At 39.2% G+C, this 22,960-nt stretch overlaps 1 protein-coding gene across 2 annotated transcripts in view; it reads right to left on the reverse strand.

Moving 5' to 3' along the window:
* GABRG2 (gamma-aminobutyric acid type A receptor subunit gamma2) overlaps positions 1-22,960 on the reverse strand; it is a 78,547-nt gene that overhangs the window by 23,703 nt on the left and 31,884 nt on the right. For both annotated transcript variants that reach the window (XM_045829579.1, XM_045829572.1), the window contains exon 6: positions 21,024-21,161. In XM_045829579.1, coding sequence (XP_045685535.1) covers positions 21,024-21,161 — 138 coding nt within the window. The remainder of the gene's footprint in view (positions 1-21,023; positions 21,162-22,960) is intronic.

A 22,960-nucleotide genomic window follows, 5' to 3' on the forward strand; every position in this document is an offset into this window, starting at 1 on the left:
CACATTAATGTTGATTTAGATGCTTGCTTTTGAAATACTTGAAGCTTTATAGTATTGTCAGACTTCAGATACCACCACATCACCACTTGCCTCTTAATAACTTTGGTCGGATGTTGTAAGAAAGAATATGCACCTTTTGTTACCTTCCTGCCATTTCTAAAAAGAGAAAAAGAGTTTCCTTTGGTCTCTCTGGATCAATTTCCTGAAGAAGGTTAAGGCCCTCTCCTTTTCTGAGGTGCTGTTTCAAGACCTCTACTGAGAAACTAAGCCCCAGGAGCAGCCATTGGCATTAAGAAAGGTTCAGCTAAGTATCCAGGGGACTAAAACCGACATCAAACACAATAGACTTCGGGTGATACCCCTGGATATAGGAACGCAGGATGCATTACACATGCGGGCAGAATCTGTTGTGGTGGGCCCGAATCACTTGTGCAAGAGGAGATAAAAAGGCCAGCCTGTCCTTCATATATGAGACAGCGCTTCTCAGACTTGGTTATGCCTAAGAATCGCCTTGGGGTCCTGTTTCAAATCCTGATTCTAAGACCACACTTCTAATTCCCCAGAACGGGTGGGATCCGGCAATCTACACGGCGAATAAGGAACAGGAATGATGCCCAAGTGCCCAGGATACGTTGTGAGAACTCATGCTCTAAAAAAATCGGAGCGGTAAAGGGCCAGTTAGCAAAGGGGTGGAACGAAGCAGCAGCTGAGAGATTCCAAAGCTGCTTATTCTTTTATGTCCAAGCCCCATCGTCGCTGGAAAGGAGAAGAGAATCAATTGTTCCTCTCAGTCATTTTAATGACTGACATGAGTGGGTAACACAGTCACCTGGATCGGTGGCAGAGGTTTCAGTAAAGACATAAAACCCTTTATTCCACACCTCCTGGGGATTCATGTTTTTGAAGCCATCTAAAAAAATAATTTTAAAATAGTAACAGTATGCATATGACACAGGTTACGGAACAATTCGGAAAAATCTAGGACAGGAGCCAAAATCAAACGTGTTAATGTTTCCCCAGGAAAATGTATGAATATTCATACTCAGTGGGATCAAGCCTATCACCAGCTTCGTGTCTTTTCAGGTCAGTTCTTTCTGCCAAGTGAGTTGAGAGCAAGTCATGTTATCTTTCTCACAAGGAAATAAAAGCCTTACTTTGCACATTAAGACCGTGACTTGAGATTAAATGCTGTGGGTAAGACGCTATATGGACTTTCAATAGCCACAGCTTATTGAATACTCACTACCTGTATTGTATGGTGTTTCATATGGGATTTTGTTGTTTTTACAATATTCCTACAGGGGCAGGAATGTCTTCCTGCCCTCATTTTAAAGGTGAGGAAACTGAGGCCCAGGGGTTAAAATGATTTGCCCGGTGACAAGCTGCTGAATGGCAGAGCCAGGCCTTGAGGGTGACGTCCTTTATACCACACCGCCCTGCCTTGACCCCAAGTCCTCTTGTTCCCAACTGAACTAAGAAAGAGAAATAAGCCTCAGTGCAATAGAAATACAAAGTCAAATCTCTTTTTATTAATTCCTAAGGTGTTTTATTACTTGTTATGCTCTCATGTAGTTCTTCGTGCAGTTCACACGTGTTCCCATTCTCCTTCCTGTCTGGACCCCGGGGGGAAACCACTCACCCATCCCTGCTGGAGAGAGGTGCGGCCCTGTGATGCTCCCATGTCATAGTCCTGAGGGTGACCGCACCCACTAATCTGCCGCTCCCTGGCTTTCCTGCTTTGCACCTATATTATTAGCTTCAGTTTCCATTTCTAACCTATAAAATGACCAGTGTGAACATCAATTGATAATATTGCATAATAACTTTGCTGTTGACATTACCACTGTTTCCTACCCTGGGCCATTGCCACCAACACTATATTATTAAAGGAATACAAGAAACTATACCCTGATGTGTTTTTGGTTTGACACCAAAAATTGCCTGAATCTCTAGGGTTAACATTACATGGTAAGACAAAGTAAGTTTGATGCTAACCTATTTTTAAGCAGATTTTTTCTTATTTATTTTTGCTCTTATTCATGAGATTTCATTCCAATCTTCTCTAGGTTTAAGAAAAAGAACACCGTTGTGATAAATGTTTACTGGTCATTCACTCCGTATCTTATCTCTTCCTTCTTCTTTGACCGAAATGCCCTAATTTCCCTTTGAGAACTCACTTCTCTCCTTTCTAAGCCATCGAATTTGCGTAATTACCCCACTCCAGATCCTAGAGGCAGGATTCACATGCAAATCTTGCCCCGGAGGGCTAGAGCGGTGGGTTTAAGGGTGTGAACCAGACCAGATTTAGAGCAAGGAAAGAAACATCTCAGGCGCTCCACTAGGAGGTTCCCTTTGATGGTGTGGTGGGAAGATGTGCGGGCTGGCCTCCCTGGGCCATTCCGCTTCCACAGAGCGAGAGGTCGGACGCCTCCGTGGCGGCACCGAGACTGAGGGCGGAGCCAAGAGTGTGGCTAGACGATGAAAGACGCAGACAGAAGCCAGATCTTTGGTAAACATTTTTTGTTACTGAGTCTGATACTTGTGACTTAAATAATCCCATCTGACACATATCTTCGTGCTAAAAGTAAATTTTGCTTAGACTACATTGAGACAAAGGGACCAAGTATCTTTACATAACTTGGGCACGTTGTGTGAACCATGCTTTCTTGAGTAGGACTGGTGACCAATAGGCGTTAGAACGTCCCCGAGTGTGCACTGAGCTTCCCTCACATATCCACTCAAAATAGTGCCATAAGGGGGGTCATTTAATTCATCTGTTTTCAGTGAACTTGAAATCTGTTTGGGGAGGCAAGAAACATCGGTGCAATGATTAAAGACACACAAAGTGCTTAGCTGCGTGGTAATGACTGTACGTGCAATAAAAATGGTGCAGATAGCAGTATATGAAACAGGGCAAATGTCGTGCACACAGTGTCGTTACATCTTGGGTTTGGAAGGTTGTGTGTAATTTGACCACAGAGAAAGGGGCTGAGTATTTTAAGGAGGGGAAATAGAATGGTAAATGGGATGGTATTGGAGAAACTGACACTAACCCATCACTCGTTGGTGATTGGCTATGGGACAAGGCCCACCTCCTACAGTGTATCCTTTGGTACCTCATGATAATCCTGTGATGTAGACAGTACCAACTCTGTGTTGTAGGAGACCTGTCCAGTTGCTTTAGCTTTGATTTGGCTTGATTTGTTTCTCCCAGGCACAACATCGCACTAGCGGTCTAACTCAGAGTTATCAGGATATATGAGTTGCACTTGAATGTTCAACTTCCTGCTTCATTTTAGTCAATGCAACTTTCTTTTAACTCTGTATAAATCAAAGTTACTTAAAAATATGTAAGTACATTTTTGTCAGTCTTTAAAATAAATATTTGTATTTGTGTGTGTGTACCTTTTAAAGTCAGCAAAATACTGCAAGCTCTAGGCTAGTGGAATAAGGAAATATATATATTAAATTTATCTCAGTGAATTCCACAAAATCTGTTATGCTACTTTGTATACTTTAAAGTTAAGAACTTTTTAAAACCAACACTTCCCCTCAGTAACACTAAGACATTGCAAAGCTAGTGAAAGATTAATTTATTCATGCATGCAGGCATGCCTATAAATAGTTCTATATGACCCTTTGATTTCAGCTCTTCCACATTTTTCAGGAACAAACACTTAAATGCCAGACTAAGAACTTTCAGCAAAAAACAGGAATTAATTTTGTCATACTCTCAGCCTCTGTTGAAGGCCAATAATTGTGAGAAGTACAAGCCAGGAATTTTAACTCATTTTCCGATATGTCTACAACTCTGGAATGACATTAAACAATAATCCCTTGCTCTCAAGTGGACACACTGATGTTCTTTCTGCTCTGTCCACATCCCATCAAAACCAATTTCTCCCTATTTTCAAGATTCAGTCAAATGCCTCTGTAGCCACAATTTCTTCTTTTAGCTCTCTTCCATGAATGCTACAACAGGTAGTTATGGAACACCTACTGCGTGCAGGTCCTGTGCTAGCTGCCCCGAGAAGACAACGAAGTCAGACTTTGACAGTGTCTTATCTGTATTCAGTCTTATAGAGGAGAAGCCCTGACATCACATACACGGAGTCTGTGGTAGGTCAGTTAATTAGAAGTGCTCTTTTGTCAGGTATTAATAAATATGATTTATACAATGTTTTTATTTTTTAATAAGTTATTTGGTTTTTTTTAGAGAGAGGGGAAAGGAGGGAGGGAAACATCAATGCGTGGTTGCCTTTTGCACGTCTGCCCTGCCACCCTGGGGACCAGGCTCACAACCCAGGCATGTGCCCTGACTGGGAATCGAACTGGCAACCCTTTGGTTCACAGGCCAGTGCTCAGTCCACTGAGCACTGAGCCACACCAGCCAGGGCTGATTTATACAATGTTTTAAAATGCATTTTAACCTAAAACCCTACAAAATACATACTTTATCCATCATTATAAAAAAAAGCAGACCCAAGACTTCTTTTCCTTGAATAAGTGTCTACCAATTTGTTACCAAAGTATCACTTTTTTTATACATAAATCACATCTAAACGTATCCACTTTAAAAATATCAAGTGTAAAAAAAGTTTAAATGTGGTGATTTTATAATAATTTATAACTAGCCTACAACTAAATATGTGACTTTGGGGAGTATTCAGTATTTCATTAAAATAGTTCAACGTTTATAAACGGCTCCGGGCAGAAATTCAGTGGACTCTGGTTGAACATTACATTCAGCGGAGCTGTAAGCACAGGCGCTGTGGGAACCCACGAGCCTCAGAGTGCGACTTGCCCCGGACCCCAGTCGGAGCTTCCCACAGGGCAAAGGGTGGCTGTGTAGACTAGTTTGAAGTGAATTAAAGAATGAGAGTACACAGTGCTTCTACAGTTTTACAATTTGAATAACTAGCTAAAATAAGTAAGTAGTCCTTAGGCTTCTTGAAAGTGAGGTGTATGCCTCATATTGCTTTTCAACCTATTACCACTTGGCCCAGTGTCTTCCTCATCATATGTGCCACTGAATGATGACAGTTATTCCTTTAGTATTTGATGACAAGCTCACTGAAGAATACCTTGGTTAATGAAACCAACGTTAGATTTCTTCTCATGTTTAATAGGAATTCTTAATATAAAGTGGCAAGTTTCCTTGTATAAATGATCCTATAGAGTTATATATAATGCTTTGCAATTAAAAAGCCATTTGCACATACTTTAATCTCATTTAGTTATTATAAAGATTCTCTATGGTTGACTAAATAGAATATTTCAACCTTCATTTATAAGCATGGAAACTAGCTCAGAAACGTGCCGGAGTCCATGCACGTTGCAGAAATGGCACCAGAGCTCTGGTTATCTGACTCCTCATCCTGAATTCTCCCAAGTCTACCTCTTTGGCCAGAAAGATGCATTATTCAAGGAAAAGCTACAGTGCTGGAGGGGGCTGACTGCAACTTCCTAATATCGCCGTTGTACAGAGAATCTCAGCAGGTGTAGTTCCGTGTCAGACAGGAAAATTCAGTCCTCCAGGGATGAGTGATGGATGTGAAGGCACGCTCAGTGCTCTCCTTCGCTGCGATTACAGTCTCCCGGGCCACAGAGAGGGCTCCTGAGGGACTAAGGGTGAATTGCAAGGTTGACTATAATGTCAAAGGGCTATGCTATCTAGAGGCAGATCAGATTTGTCTGGATGCAAAGCTCACCCCTGGCACTTCCACGGGCCAGAGATTGGATGTAAAAGGCAGGGGAAGGCCAGCAGAAGCCATAAGCATCTCACTCCCTCAGCATTATGCTGGCACAGCTATGGAGGCATCACCTCGGCTGAGTTGTTAGTGAAGGCTCCCATCGTGCAAACTCCAGTTCTCAGGGTGCTGGGCTGGCAGTTGGTCTCTACAGACAGCTCTCCCCCACCAGCTTCTGGCCGGGAGGCACTGGGTGTTGCAGGCATGGGGGCGAGCGTTCCTACCTCCAGAATAAGGGGTGGGTGGAGGTAAGCAACTAGCAAAAATAAGCCTCTGGAGCAGTCCCAATTAAGAACTACAATAGCTCTTAAACTGGATTAATATCTGTACCGATACTTTCAAATTACATTCCAAACATATACTGAGGTATTTTAAAAATCTGAGCTATTTTTAGGATAATAATATCTTCCTTCAGAAAAAAAAAGAGTGAGAATGACATACAGTTGAAGCACGTATGCATGAATATGCTCTGCTGCGGTAAAAAGTATGGATTTTTGTGCACGATGCTTCATTAGGCTTGTCACGTAGAGATTCATGTAAAAATTATTTAAAATTCAGTTAGATACAGCTCATTGTCATTCCATTAGACTGTGGGCTTCTCCAGGGCAAGAACCATGTCTAATTGATCGCCTTGAATCCTGTTAATGGTGCTTGAAACATAGGAGGCCCTGAATGAATCACCAGTGAAGTGAACCCAGCTGACATCACAGAGAGGCGCTCACCAGAGCTTTTGACCACTCTTGGCAACAGAGAGCCGGGTTGCGTGGATTTATACCGGCAGGCTTTGCGGTCTGCACTGGGTCTGAACCCGGGCAGTCCCACTCATCAGTCGCGCGACCTTGCCCAAGTTACTCATCCTTTCTGAGCCTCTATTTTCTTATTTGTAAAATGGTTGTATTAATACCTACTGCATGGGGTAGTTGAGAGAATTAATTAACATTGGCACTGTTATTTCAATAGCAGAATTGGTTTTTTTTAAGTGAGATACTTTATTTAAAACCATAAAAAATACTGAGTCAGTTAAAAGAAAACTATGATGAAACCATTTTTTTCTGTCTAATGTGTTTTACGTGGGTTCACCCCTTAATCGGCATGCATCCCTAACCTATATTGAGTGTCTGACTATTCTGAGTGAGTGAAATTCAACATTAAACAAGTCTCTAAGAAAAAAGGAAGCTGATACATTCAGGTGCCTGTGAAGTGACTTTTAAAATGTTTCTTCTCATTAATTACCATGTGGAAAGGGACCACAGTGGAGAAACCGAATCAGCAACCTTGAACCTGCCTCTGGCAAACTCTGGTAACATTTTGGCATGTGCCGTCTAGACTTGCTGGTCTCAGGCTTCAGTGGTTTCTAAAGTAAATTTCAAGTGCAGAATAATTTCCCCTACCTGTTCATCCCCCATCTCTCATCAAAGGCATACTCATAAGGAACCCTACAGAGCAGGGTGTTTCAGAACCTGGTTCACTCTGATTTCAAACCCTTTCTTTCTCCTACTGAATGTCTGGTCTTGGACTCCTTACCTAACTCCCTTGAGTTACAGTTTTGTTATCTCAAATAAGGGCAGTAATCATGTCTACTCAGAGGTTTTTATGGGGATTAAAAGATATGCTTTCTAGAAATGGCCTGGGGCCGTTGTTCCACAATCTGATTTCAGTAAGTAAATCACGTTATTAATTATTACAATATTGGATAACTGTAATATCTTAAAATAAACTGCATTTATCCAGAGAGAAACATTCAACGAGGCCATCGGTTTAAAAAAAAACAAAAACAAGCATTTTTTCCTCTCGGTTCCAACCGGCACAGAGACTAGCACTAATGCTGGGTTTTGTGATTTTTCTTGAACCCACACCTAGAGGCAAGGGACTTCACTGAACGTGTTAAAACAAAAGCATGATTCTCTTACAGTTTGTTTCTAATTTTAAAAGGTTTTCCACCCTATATTCCTCGTCTAAGAGTTTACCTTTTCAGCCCCAGAAATTGAAAGGACTGAGTTTAGCCCTGCCCGGCAACTCCGCAAAGTCTCAGAGGGACTTCAAAACTGTCAGATGCTACAGGTGCTGTGTTGGCTTTAGGTGAAACTGTATTCACTGCAGGGACCAGCCAACTTCCATTCCTCCATCTTCCTCTGAGTATAAAACTTTCTTCATCCTGTCATTTCCAAATTTAGCCTTGAGTTTTTAATAGCAATTCCCCCTCCCAGGAGTTGCCAAAAAAAAAAGTCAGAATTTTGCCTTTTGTGTTGCTTTAATAACACCCTTGATGGTTATCAGATAGTTATTCTCATTATGTACTGATGACAAAAATCTGATCACAGGAACGCAAGAGTGAGAAGTAGGAATCTGAGTCACACTCCAGGCTTGCTCCTTCTGGAGCTGGGCTAAGTGATTGATTTTTTTCATGCCCCCTTTTTCAAAGATATATATATATGTCTTTGTGCCAGTTTTAAGATATATATTTATATTAAGATATATATATATATTTAAGATATATATATCTTAAGTCTTAATTCCAAGGCATGACTTGAGACTTCAGATCTCCAGGGGCCTTCAAAGATAATTATTAGAGCAATGACAACGATGCTTTGTTATAAAGCAGTTTCGCATCCCGTGCTCATTTGGCTCTCCCGGCACCTCACTGAGAAAGAACGCCTGCTGGAGTCACGTGTACCTTCCCGAAGAGACACTGCAGCACAAAAGGGCTAAAATCATTTGATCAAGGAACTGCCAACAACCTAGAGGGAGGCCTGGGTATGGTAGGTGGGTTTTAAGATGTACTCAAGTTTTGTTTTGTTTTTTACCATTCCATGATATTCTAACTAGCAAATTTACAAGCACTACTAAAAATGTTAAGGCACATGTAATTTATTCTTTAGAAATCATTGAATGCCAAGATCTTCCAGCAAACATAGAAGTAGATATGTGTCATCGTTTTAATTCAGTCAGTTTTCCTCCTCTTGTCTTTTTTCTGTTGTTCCTCAATGTCTGATGGGAGAGAGAGGACCTGCCAAAGTAAGCCTCTGTGTTTCAGAACTTAACAAGGACACTTGGGAGAGGTCTGTTGCAATGAGGTCTGAAAACCCAAAACCAACCAAGAGATGTTTCACTTCCTGTGAAAACAGCCGGGAGGCCACAGGCAGGCCATGTCACTTTTCTGGACTTCGTTTTTCTCCACCTAGGACATAAGGAAACTTGACCAGCAAGTCCAAAGTCTCTTTGATTTGCATGTTCTTGTCTTTATTATATAACCGGGGCATCCAGTATTGTTAGTAGTGTGGGATGATAAACAATGCATCTACTAAGTGTGTGTGTGTGTGTGTGTGTGTGTGTGTGTGTGTGTGTGTGTGTTAGATTCACGGAGGTAGTCATGATCGCTCAGCAAGTCAACTTAGTATTTCCCAAATCCTCAAGCACTTTTCTTCCAAAGCCACTTTTGGGGACAGCTATTAAAAGAGCACTCTCATGTAATGACTCTGCCTTTTTTGGACACAATTTATCTTTCTTCCCTTTTGTTGGTCTACGTGGAAGGGTGCAAAGCAAGCAGGAGTGGACCATTGCATCCATCACTATCTTCTACAAACCTGCAATAAATTACACACCCCTTTTTTTTCAGAGTCATTAAATGTGGCTGGAGTTTTCATGCAGAAATCCTTTCTTAATTTCAAGGGTTAGAGAAAGGATGAGAAGGAGTGAAAATGCAATTACATTATGATCACATTTTCTATTTCCAAAGCTATGTGTAATTTCCTAAGCATTTTTAGATACTTACTTCAGTTAAGTTCCATAGAAGCTCTGGCAGGGCAATTATAACTCTTTCACCTTACAGATAAGCAAGGTGAGGTCTGAGAGGCTAAACGCCTGCCTGGATGTAAACACCTATTAAGTTCAGCACACACTTAAGGACGGATCTCCTCTCCGCTAGCCCAGCATACTTTCTTTTCTAATTTTATCAGAGGTGATGTTTTATTAATATAGTGCTCAGGTGCTTTTATCCAGAGTGTTCCTTTGAGTCACAGATAATGCTTCTAGTAACAGGAAGCATTTTAACTAGTCTCGTTCAAGACACTATTGCTTCCTCATTCTTATCTTTGTAAAGAGAAAACTGGGCCTATCAGGTTAGAGTCAGTTATCAATGCTCAGCTGTTGCCGTCAATTTGAATAACAAAACACACTCAGCTGTTACAGAGTACAAGTGGCATAAGGTACCTTGAAAATGCGCGTTCTTTATCTTTATCTGTAGTGTGTATTGCACACATGGGCACACCTGTTCATATGAATAGCCTTTTTCCTTAATAAAAAGGAAATAACTTTTTATGGATGAAAGCCAATGAAAATGCTATGGCCCACTCCCAGAGCATAGGTTCAGATCTTGGAGCTGCTACTTACCAGCTATATAATCCTGGAAATAAAACTAAGATTTATATTCAAAAGTTGTTGTATATTTACACGAATCCTATAAAGTGCTTAGCACAGTGCCTCGCATGTGTGAAATGCCCAAAAAAGCTGGCTTTAACATCCATATCATCATCATCATCATCATCATCCTCACATCATTATCAACACAACTTATCTGTGTATAAACTAATAGTGGCAGATTTTCAGGACCAAAATATCTCCTACTACTGTATACTTGCTCATGTCAGCTTATGAGATGGGAATTCCTTTTTGTATTAGATTAGTCTTGGGCAGTGGCAAGGAGCCAGTGGCTTGGGGACATAGATGCTTGTTGGTCTGGGCACAAGAAAATGTTTTAAATCAGTGGCAGATAAAGTACATAAAATACTTCATCTATCAAATAGAGAATTAATTTGAAGGATGTTTCATAGAGGCAGGAGTTCAACTTTTAGCTCATTGTTTTGATGAAATAAAATGTCTAAGTTTCACTTGCCACCACTCCATTTGTACTCTTTCCCACAACAGGACCGTTAGGGACGGGAAGGATTTTCCCTCTGTAACAAGTAGCAGTGATCAAGAGAGCTTGACCTTTTCATTGTTTTATGGGCATTCTTTATTAAATCATGTTCAATTACTTTCTCCTACTGACAAGAGAATGATTCTGCTTCATTGTATCTTAGAAGTCACCACTGCCTAATTCCTGTAAAATTGAATTTAGTATGGGATCAGTATTTACGGACTTGTTTATTTTTGTTGTTGTAATTAATAAAGCTGTCCCAGCGGGACGACAGAGGAAATCTTGCCCATGTTTATGAAACCTGACAGTTCCCGTCACCCTGCAGTCACTTGCCTGATAATATTGGGTCTTCTCACCTGCTCCTTCTGAAGCCAGTTTTACATAAATAGGAAATCATGGCTTTGGGTCATTGACAGAGTGAAGCAGGCTTAAACCCAAAATAGTCTTTTCTTTGGAGAGGATAATTCTCAGAGTGAGAGACACTTTATACCTGGGCTCTGTTTTCCTTGAAAGGAAGGCATTCCTTTCCCTTGCTAGGGATGACATCCCAACACGTGGTCTTGAGCTACACTTACTCGTTTGGCCAGGTAGGTGGGCCATGTATAACCTACAGGGTTATACTAATGGGAAATTCCAGGTATGATTTTGCAGCTCAAAATATTTGTTCTCTTCTTCTACTGAGTCCATACCTAGAGAAGCTGTCCCTGGGGCCTTCACTTACCCATGTGACTTGCTTTGGCAGATAGAATGCAGGCAGGGTTATCCGTGCCTATCAAAGTAGAAACTTCAAGACTCATTTTATTGATTGGTTTTGCTGTTTCCCCCTTGGGCAATGAGAATGGCAAGCCACAGAATGAAAAATCACAGGGGGGTGGAGGTGGGGGAGAGCAATACATTATATGTTAGTTTTGAACCACTGAGATTTGAGGGCTATTTATTTAACTGATCAATGCAGTCTAATTCTGCCATACTTGTATACAACCGGCTTTAGATAAACTGATGATAGGTGATACATAGATGGTAGATAGATAGATGCCATAACAATAAAGAGGAAAGAGGTATAAGAGATTGTATTAGACTAGTCTTGTGTATCTAGTGTATCATTAGAATGTCTGCAAAACCAAGTTCAGAGACCACCCTAGCTCTCAAGGCATCACTGGATTGGAAAATCAGCCTGCCAGTCAGGAAACGTGGGTGTCTGTTTAGTAACTTAATCTACAGTTTTGAACAAGATCCTTGCCATCTGGGATGTTTTTCTACAAGATTGGCTGTACATGATAACCTCTCCTGGAAAACGAGCATCACACTATAGCATTACTGTGAAAACTGAATGAAATGATGTATGCATAAAGGGCTTACAAAGGCTAGCCTGTCTTATTCTTATTGGAGAGGTGTTTGTGTCAGTACTATTTTAATGGACTGCCAATTCATAGCACTGTATACTTCAGTCAAGTTTCTATAAGCTATTCAAAATAAAGTAATAACTTAAGGTTATACCATGCACTCCTGATCGCAAATATTCTTTTCATTTGAGGTCACCGAGTGTCTGTTCTTTCTCTTCTCGAGAGCTGTGTCATAACCGTTGTCCTATCCTCGCCCTCTCCCAATTTCTCATTCACAGTAAACTCAGCTGACATCCACCCTCGCACCTCACGCCCACAGTGGGCCTCTTTTCCTGCTCCAAATTCATTTTTCAGACCTTAACTAACTTATCAACCATCTCTATGGCAAAGCCCTGGGCCTTTTGCCCCCACAGTTGCCACCAGAGCTCTCTCTACATGACAGATAAAAATAGATCCGAGTTTCTGAGTTTCACAGAATAAGAAAGCCCAAGGAAATTTCTGTTAGGAACTCGTGGGGACATAGAAAACCTAAACACCCACCAGAAGTTTGCTCTGCGACAGAGCTGCTGCATATCAGCAGAGTACAACACAACCTTTCAAGGATGAAAAGGACCTTCAATTTCAATCTAGTCTGATTTTTTTTTATTTTGAGATGAAATTGAGAGACAAGAGAGAAAGTCCCTGGCTCAAGGTCATTCACCTACGTGGTAGCACAGCCACAAGGGCAACTCTTAAATAGCAGTCATCATTTTTTGCTCTGGATCCAGGTGTCCCGCTTCATCAAAGAAAATGAACGGGGCTTTATTACAGAACAAAAACTGTATTCATCTTCAGCAAAGTACAACAGGAAAACCTGTTAATTGGCTATGTGAGACTGCTAATCAATAATGTACAGGAAAATTGCAAGAAAACTTTTAGCTGTTTGGATGTGAGCAGACAAAGAATGAGAAGGCTGGAGACACAGATGTTTGTATACAAAGCTTCAGAACTTTACGTTTACTCAAAGCCCGTCTTCGGTGAAAGAGGATCGTAGAGATCAACTGAATGACCTTAAAATCCATTCCAGTTGTGCACACTAGATAGTTATGATAAATAAACCCAGTTCCAGAATGTAAAGATGAAGGGAGACCTAGGTTGGCCAGGGTCTGGCACTTCTCTGTAACTCACTACATACTCTCAAAGCAGCCTTGGCTGAGTAGCAGTTTTCATGTTCATCTCTTTGAGTGTGGTCGTGGGAGAGAAACTCCCCTTGCCTGTTTCCTAAGAAGAAAGACACAGAGCCCTGAAAGTGCACTTAAGCAGTAGGGACTTGTAACTGGAGACTGTGCCTCACCTATTGGGGCAGGAGACAGTTCAGATTTACCCAGTCATTTTCAAGCGAAAATGAAGACCCGGATGTTGAAGATGGAAAGATGTTTAAGATCTTCCATTCATATAAAATCTCTCAATTGTTCAGTGTTGACTAAAATAGATAAAATTCAACTCTTTCCTTGTCTAACTATCCATGATCTAGGCTGCAGTTAAACAATTGTTTACAACTGATTTTACCTCTTTGGAATAGTTTCTCTGTAAGTAAAATTAAAATTGGGCTTGGTCTTCAAGATTTAGCCCTAAGTTTTTCTTTTTCTTTTTAAAATTTTTTTATTGTTATACTGTTACAGTTGTCCCGAATCTTCCCCCTTTGCCCTCCTCCGCCCAGCCCACCCCCTGTCCCACAGTCAATGCCCACACTGTTGTCCATGTCCGTGAAATTTTACTTTTCTACCAATTTTATTTTACCATCAGTCACTGATACTAGTAACCAGAAATCACCAACTAAGAAAATGTAATTATTAGGTGGTTATAATTGGTGTGTACGATTGCACTATCTCTTGTCTGTAACAAGCAGCTATTACACAGCTCACGAATTACAATTGTCTTCTCTGTTACGTAGCTCTTCACCACCTGGCACTGAACAATAGATATAACGATGAAAATTGAGGTGTGTGGTGCTGTGAAGTAAAATGAGTATAGGCAATATATAGTGAGTATAATATATATAATCTATATAATAAGTGTAAAGGATAATGTTTGGAAATTATTCCAATGAACTTGGTTTTCTAAATTGAAGCTTTTATAGTATCAGCAATATCACTTAATGCCCTTCAGTATTCATAAATATAGATATATTGCTGGTAGAGAAGCACTTATGGGTAAAATAACTAGGTTTGTGATGGGAATGAGAGAACTGTAATTTTTTAAAAAACACTCCTTTCAGCATTTCTTTTTGTCCGAAAGATGATTTATAGCAAAGAGTAGTTTATGTGGGGGTGGATAAATTGGAAGACAAATATGAAAAATTAGAATTTATGATGTGGCTTCTATGTTAAATGAGAAGCGTTGTCATTTTCTTGAAAAGCAGGGACACCTATCTATCAAAGTAAACAAAAAATAATACACTAAGTCATGTTTAACATATCTGTCAATTCTCTTTTCCTTGAGCTCTCTGCTCCTATTGAATGTGCTAATGGATTTTCTACAGGAAATAGATTTCCTACAGGAGTAGCAGGAGAGAGTGGTTAACAAGTTCTGGTCAGTCTAGGTTGTATGCCCAGAAAGTTCTTTTCTGGGCTGTCTGGCGCGGCTGTATGTTGTCATCTGCATAATATCCTCCTTTTGAAGAAAGGAAATTAAATTTGTAAAAAAAAAAAAAAAAAGCATTATTTTCCTCACTGCTATTTGCTGTCCATGGTAGTCTCTGGCATTCTTAAATTTGCATGTTTGCATTGTTGAACAGCATTATTTTCTGAAAATGCAAAAATAAGATGAAATATTCAGTTGCATCAAATAGAATGAGTGGAAACTTCAATGAGTTTCAGTGACAGCATGACATCTGTATACCCAGTCTCCATCATCTCACTCACGTTTCTATATTTTTAAAAATTGCTTGCTGTTTTACATTTATTTTGGGGGCAACAGCTGGACAAGAGTGGCCTATTAGTTATATCAATCCCACTGATAAATGTGTTTCTTAAGGATTTTCAGTTGAGTTAGGAAACACCAAAAACTTGGATAAAAATTAATGTTGTTTTGATCTGGGTGATGTCAGAGCAACCTTGGAATTTAAAAGTCCGATGTCCGATTCTTAGATGTGACATGCGAACATTCTAGTCCTGCAACTCAAAGAAAATAGAGAGGGCGTGTGTGTATATGTGAGATTTCCCCTGAATCCAAAGCCTAAAGGAGTTTTTAGCATTTTACTTTGCTTTAAGAAGAATATGTCAAAAACTTAATGAAGGCAAACATTCTAGGAGAACATTAGCTTATAAGGAGAGTCGCTCCCGTATCAGGCAGGTATAGTGTAACCTTGGTTGCCTCAGAGAGTACGGATAGCTCTAAGGACAAGGGCTTTAAAGGGACTCGGAGTCAAATGCATTCATTTTAAAAAGAGAAAAACTTTCATTCCAATTGCCTTCCCCATGGTTCTTCTTGGCCCAACTCTCTTGATGTAATTCATACATTTTCCTCTCCTGAAACCAAAGTTAATTTTTCTAAATTGAAGCTAAAAGAAAATAAAAATCTATTAGTCTTCCACTGACTTATTTTAAGATATTACATTGATTCAAGTAGTTGGAAAAGTTTACCATTGACTGAACCAGGCTTACTGCTTGCTGTGACTCAGACGTGCTGAGAGACTATAGGGCTGATGCCGTATTATTTTGCTACTATCATTTAGGATTCTAATGTTTTCTTTCTTTCAAGCTCCTCAGTGAAAAAAATTACCATAAACTTGTATCTGTTTTTTTACACTTCCTTTTTCATTTCTCCAAACTACTTCTCAATGATGTGTAAAAGTCGAACGTCATCTTAATTAAAACATAGCCTGGGAGGTGGAAGCTTTTTCCCCATCTTTGGTGAGTTATTTGAATTATATGACCAGAACATATACACTCATGTAAGCAGAGAAGTTTGGACTCGAGCTTGGTATGAAATAAGGAAAACTGAGCACGAAGACCTGAAGGACAAGCTACCCAGAGAACCTCAGGGGAGATACAGGACGAGCTGGGAGCAGAGAGGGAAAGGTTGGAAGGTAGCGTGGGTTGCACAGATTTTAGAAAGCTGGCCGTGCCCAGGGACTGAATGGACAGAGTTGACTTTTCTAAAATTGTGGTCTGCATGTCACTGTTGAAAAGTAAGATAAATTTAGTGGTATGTAAAATTTTAATGTTTATGTGTTTCTTATACTGAAAATCAGGAAAATATAAGTAGAACATGAAATCTAAGCCAAAAATATGTTCAAGACAAAGAGAAAGTGAACAATAATTAATCTACATTGATTTATTAAAAAAATTTATGATGATATTTCATGAAACACTGATATTTGCACTGCTTAAGACAATATGGGAGTTTTAATGGTATTCTAATTTAGGGAGACTAGGATATATTATTTCTGAATCAAAATGATGGCATTTGGATCCCAAGAATATAGGTTTCCATAAGAAACTAATTTTCTCACTTTTCTAGCCCACATTTCACAGTGAGAATACGGAGGAACGAAGTTCTGTTTCATACTAAAAATTGGGCAGATAATTTAGTGAACAGGAAATAGGAATATGACCAGAAAGAACAAAATCTTCTCCTTCAAAAGAAGCAATGAGTAATGGAAAAATACGTACTAGGATTCTGCATTGCTTATTACATTGAGAAAAAAAACATAGAGTTTTATCAATATAATTGTCATAAGCAATTCTGCAGTTACCTAGTAATTAACAACTCCGAGCAAGCCACCATGCTATCAGCATCATAGATGCAAAGATGATTATGGAACGGCTTCTTCTGTGAAGTTGGTGATTTATTGGAATGAGTAGGCAGAAAGGGAGGAAAATGAATATCCAGGCAACATGAGGCAGAAAGTGTTTTCATCAGGTGGGTGAAAAGATGATGAGGGTAATTAATGGAATCATGATTATAACAATAATTAATAATGCCTTTCATCTACTGAGTCCTTTCTATGTGCCAGGTAAAGTTTTAAGCATTTTTATGGAGTAAAAATGTCTCCAAATTTCTATATTGGAGGATCTCACTCAATCCTCAGAGCAAACTGGCAATATTAGTGATATTGAATTTAGATATGTTAAATAATTTATACAAGCCAGTAATCAAACCTGAGCTGCCTGACTCCAAGGATACACATTCGTAAAAACTGTTTGAATTCATGTTGGGGATAAGGTCAGTGAAGGCTTCACTGAGAAAGTGCTGCTTATTTAAACCTTAAAGTCACCAGGAGGAAGGGGATGAATGGAGAAACTGTCAACAGAGGAAGGAGAGCGAGATTCAGCAGGTGCATATGGGAGTGGCTAGTTATATTCAGGAAACCATAGCAGATCATCACATGCTGGGAAATGACAGAAAACAAGGCTAGAAAGCCCCTGAGACTGGTGCTCACATATTAGAAGCAAATCGCTTGTGCGTATGGCACGCACTGAATTCTGGAGACATGGTGAAAGCCGTGCCTCAGAAGGATGCACTGGGCCACAGTGGGAGTAACACGGGGCGGTATCCACAGCGTTGATGACAGTAAACAAATATGACTTTGATTATGAGAATTAAAGTAAGCCGTTTATATAAAATGCTTGCTGTGCATGTAGTTAGTACTCAGAAAGGCTACCTCTTCTGGTTGGTGTGTAAATGATGGACTATAGAAGAGAGGGACAGACCAGGGATGTGACTTCATAGGCTACCAACACAGGCCCGAGGAAAACAGACTAAATCACGAACTAGGCCAGTGGTGATGGCAACCGAAAAGAGGACAGTTACACAAGATATTTCCGAGGCATAAGTGCCTTCATGATTCATTAGATGTGGGAGGCAGAGACGTGGCTCTCTGAGTGTTCGTGCCTGGCTCACTATTACCAGATATAGAACAATCAGGAAAACATGATGATTTGGAGCAGGAATTATGGGTCCAAAGTCTTGTTGACTATGAAGAAAAGGTATTCTTCAAGTTTTATCAATCTGCCACCAAGGCACTATTTTTCCCGTGTGATACAGATACAAATGGTGGTGAGTGGATGATCTGGGTGGTGGATGCAGGAGTTATCAATAGCGTTAATTTCCATGGGTAAGAAATTTCTTTTCTGCGAAACACTCCTTCTGCCCTATTTACTCAAGAATTTTTGTCACTTTGGTGCTAGCTGTACTCCCCCATTTTTCTGATACCTCTCTTTCTATCTTTTTCAACATACTCAGAGTCTGGGGAACACAAATATATATGCACTTACAATTTAAGAAGATTAAAAAAGTTTTTTAAACATTTGTTTTTATGAAATTTTTATATCAATTTCTATTTATGTCAAATGTCTGGTTTATGACTATGGCCTTAATATGAATTTTCCTGTAAAAATGTTTAAATGAATAACAATGAATCAAAGAAAAAATACTAAGAAACCAGTAATAAAGTCACTTGGATATAACAAAGTCATGAAAGGGGAGGTTATATGACTGAAGGTTAGAAACCCCCTACGGTCAGCCAGGTAACATTTTAAGCAAATGTTCTCATCCTGTTTCCACAAAGGCTTCTTAAAGGAGGACATTTACTATAAGCCTAGGAGAAAGCCACATTGCTCTAATGGCTGGAATTGAAAAAGGGCTAGAAGTTTGATATTCTAACACTTTCCCAAGAAAAATTGTTAACATAACTTCTTAGTAGATATTAACTAATTACGGAGCTATGCTCAAAAGCAGGAATGGCATCACAAATCCAACAAAAGACCCCGTGGAAACTTGTAGTCATTACAAAATCTACTGTCACAAGAATCAGGCTGTCTCGTGGCACTGGCTTTACGTTTCAGTCCAACCCTCTTCGCAGAGACAAATGAAATAGTGCTGCACGCTAAACACCAACCAGCAAGAGAGCAGAGTGTGGACGAGAAGACCGATGTGAAAGCTAACTACTACAATAAAATTCACAAGGAGCTGATGCAATCAGTTAGATGATGCTACTCAATATTAAATTTGATACCAACACAGTTTGGCTTGATTTCCCTAGGAAGCTTAATAGCTTTGTGACGCCTTGCTGATTTTTCTTACCATGCTTTAAATGAGTGGATCATTTTCCTCTGGAAGTATCTCTTAATAGATAGTAACTACTCTAGATCATTCTCAATATTGGACAGTGGGAAGGGGGTGATATTAGGACCTGTGATATAAACCCAAACCTTCCCTCATCAACTTTTGATTTTAATGCTACTCTGGGCTAAATGGCTGAACAAAAGATTGACTAGTCATGAATTTGTGGGTTCTGTTTTAGGGTGCTGGAATAAGTATGGAAATATAAATATACAGCAGAACTTGATGCTCAATTTCTCTTTCTGGAAGCATGCAGACTTGGAGATTATTTTTACACATGTCCTTTCCCTCACAGATGGAAGACTTTACTCCTAAGGCAATCCTGAGCATCTTTCTTTGGCACCAAATGCAACTCTATTCTAGTACTTGGTGGTCAGGATTTCCAGTGAATAAAGGAGCAGAAGGGACCTTTTCAAAAAATGTACTCGGGCATTTCTTTGACCTTCTTTCAGGTTCCTTTTTTCAAAGTGAAAGCATGTTTAGGAGAAATTTGCAACTGCTGAAAAATAGTATTAGGGCCAGATAGCTCTTTGAATGAGAGAATCTTAAAGGTAGAATTTTAAATTTTTATGGAGGTAGACTCTTAAGTTTCCATCTTTGTGTAGGTCCTAAATTTGCTTTTCTCTGTACAGAAGACCAAGACCTTATTCCAAATGAGTCAACACAAAACGGTGTCTTACAAATTCCAAGGGAAAAATATCAGGTATGTGTGAGTAAATCAACAGAAAACAGCTCAGCTAGTGGGAAGACAGTCTGAATAGATGATAAGCTAAGGACACAAGGTTTATATTTGAAATTGGGGCATATTTAAATTGTCATATTAAATTTTGAAAGGTGGAATAATCTGTATGTGTATATGCTCAGCATTGCAGAAGACTCACACTTGCCACCAGAAGACAGATCTAGTTTGCAAATATGTTTAATTTGCCTCACGTAGATTTTTTACATCAATTCAATTCATACCATTAAAGTCATGGGATTTTAATATAAAATATATTTTATATATTTATATAAAATATATATAATATAAATATATAAATGTAACATGTTTTTGGCTTATCTTAAAAAATCTGAAGTCCTGACCCAATTAAGTGTCATGCACACTTGATAGTTATAATTAATATTAATGAGTAAGAGCTACTGTTTACTGAATGTTCACTAAGTGCCAGATGTCATTCTAAGCATTTTACTTTTTTCCCCCTACACACGGAATGTCTGTGATGCAGATCATTTTGTCCACATTGGTTACCTGTGAAAACTGATGCCCTGAGACATTCAGTAATTTTCTCAATATCAACAGCCAGTAATTGATGGAGTTGGGATTTGAACCCAGGCCTGTTTGATATCAAAGTGCAGTCCCTTATCCAGTGATGGAGTGTATCTGATACATTAAATTATTGAATGGAGAATTCGTCCATATTCATTATGGTCATTTTTCTACATTTGTAGAGAGTTGATTTTTGTATTATTACTTTAAATGTTTTTTTTCAATATTCTATTCTATTCTATTCTATTAAATTTTCAATTTAATGTTCTATTCTAATATTCTATTTCAAATATAATATAAAACATATTTCTTAAAAGAAACATTACACTTATACCTAATAAATATATTTAAGAATAATTGTTACTTATTTTAAGTAACAATTAGGCAAATAAGCAAATTTTTCACTAATTAAGCAAATAATTCACTAATTCAATTTGAATGTAAGTTGCTTTGAATTGATAGAGTGCACTTATATTTATCTATTATACTAGAATACCCATTATATTTTTTTCTAGAAAATTAAAACACTTTAATTTTCTGAGTATCACTTGTACACAGGTATTGGAAAACCTTCTGAATCATGTACATCAGAATTTTCGCTCTTGAAGGATCACTCAGAATTCTCTTTAGGTGTATCTTACCAGAAGTCGTCTTCACTACTTCAGTGGTGTTTCTCAGCCCGACAAATGAAAACTGATAAAGCCTCCAAGATCTTGTGTCACCTACTTCAACAGAGCTACGCTTCCATTGGTAGACGATTTCTTCCCGAGGATAGCCATCTGCCATGAGATGGGGAAGCACACGTTTAAAATGGTTGTAAATGAGCATACGTAAGCAACCACCTCCAATAATAAGACACTGAGGAAAGTACTGAGAAAGATCAAGTTATGACTTAATGAGGATCCTGGACTAAAGAGCCTCACCCTGGAGAAAATAAATACAATGACATCATATCCTAATGGGAAGTTAGATTTAAAAATCATGAGGTCAAAAGCATCCTTGAAAGTCACTTACATTGCGTAGAAGGTATACTATACACGGTTTAATATATACTATATGCATACTTTACACTGTCTGGGTAAGATATAACAAGTGGTCAGTATATAATGAATAATACATATGTAAGGAATTGTTCCAGGGTGAAGGGGAGTCCACCAGGGCAAGGCTGGGAGAGTCCTGCAGACACAGAAAATACTGAGAGAAGGGCAGACTCAAATTCTTCTCCAGAGTGGAAGGTGGTCGGGAAAAATAACCTCAACCATTTACATTTTGTCCACTCTCTCAATTTCTTGGGACTTTATCCCGCTATAAACAGAAGTCTACAATGAAAGCAGGAGGTAGAAACATCAAGGGGAAGGTACCAATGAGCACTGCACAGATTCCAAAGGGTCTGTCTGGTTCGGCCAAGAGCGCGGAAGGCCTTCATGAAAGAGGCTGCACACTGATGATGCAGTGACTGTCAGCACCATTTCCAAGCCCAGCACCCCAGACAAGTTTAATTTTTTTCTAAATTATTGGATTCCTTATGGCGATGATGATGATACTTATTTCCTAAAACTAATAGTCAGTGTATTTTTAATGGATAAACATTACTATTAAGTAAACTGTACAATAAACTCAAGTAAAAATAGGTAAGTAGAGAGGGACGGGAAAAAACTAGAAATCATCTCAACTGTTGTCTACTAACGATGTTATGAAACGATGTCTTGATTGTGGAGGCTGATTCACTACTTAGAGTAAGATCCCTTATGTGTCTTCCTGGTCCTCATTGTCTTTTCTGTTGGCCCAGCTCTTTGGCTGGTATGTATCTGTTAATTAAGAAGAAGGAAAAGAGAAAGCAGGACCCTCGTGTACTGTAGAGCAGAGGGGGGGAGGCAGGATGTGTGGAAACTGAGGAAAAGAGCGATGACATTAGGGATCTCCCTACGGAGCATGTGACTGTGACTTATTTTTTTGGATAGCAATAAGTGATATTAAGTTGTGTTTGGGCTCAGAAGGCAGTTGCCAACCGGTGGCGTGATGGCGCAGGAATCACCAGTTCTTAAGCTTTAGCTGATTCAGAAGACGTGTAATCCCAGTTAGAAATTAAGAGAAAATAAGTCTAGCCTCCTAAAGCTTGTGGAAGCTTGCACTTAAAAATATCCTAATCTTGGATGAGGTAACACATATGAAATACATTTTATGATGGAAACTTTTTAAATACTGGGTGGGGCCAAAGTAGGTTTGCAGTTGTGAGTGCATAAAACACAGAGATTACTCTTGTATTATTATTTATTAATTATTGTATTGCTTCCCATACAAACAGCTGTAAACCTGCTTTGGCCCCACCCTGTATATATGATATTTTTCTTCTAGTTCCCTCTGGAATGGATGCAATGATAAACAAATGATTGTTTCTCTCATTGCTGATTTTTTATAATATGGTTATTATGATTTCATGGCTCTTAGGAGTCTCCCTCACTCCCTAGCTGGGCAATTGTATTTATGAAAATAAAAACTTAAAATGTATAATCAGTTTTCATTGCTTGATATGCATGGTTGGCAGACCGGCAATAAGGAGGAGGCAAGCAACCTGAAC

The sequence above is a fragment of the Phyllostomus hastatus genome, unplaced genomic scaffold (genome assembly GCF_019186645.2).
Source record: "Phyllostomus hastatus isolate PE091 unplaced genomic scaffold, TTU_PhHast_1.1 phas_contig_150, whole genome shotgun sequence".
Classification (NCBI taxonomy): domain Eukaryota; kingdom Metazoa; phylum Chordata; class Mammalia; order Chiroptera; family Phyllostomidae; genus Phyllostomus; species Phyllostomus hastatus.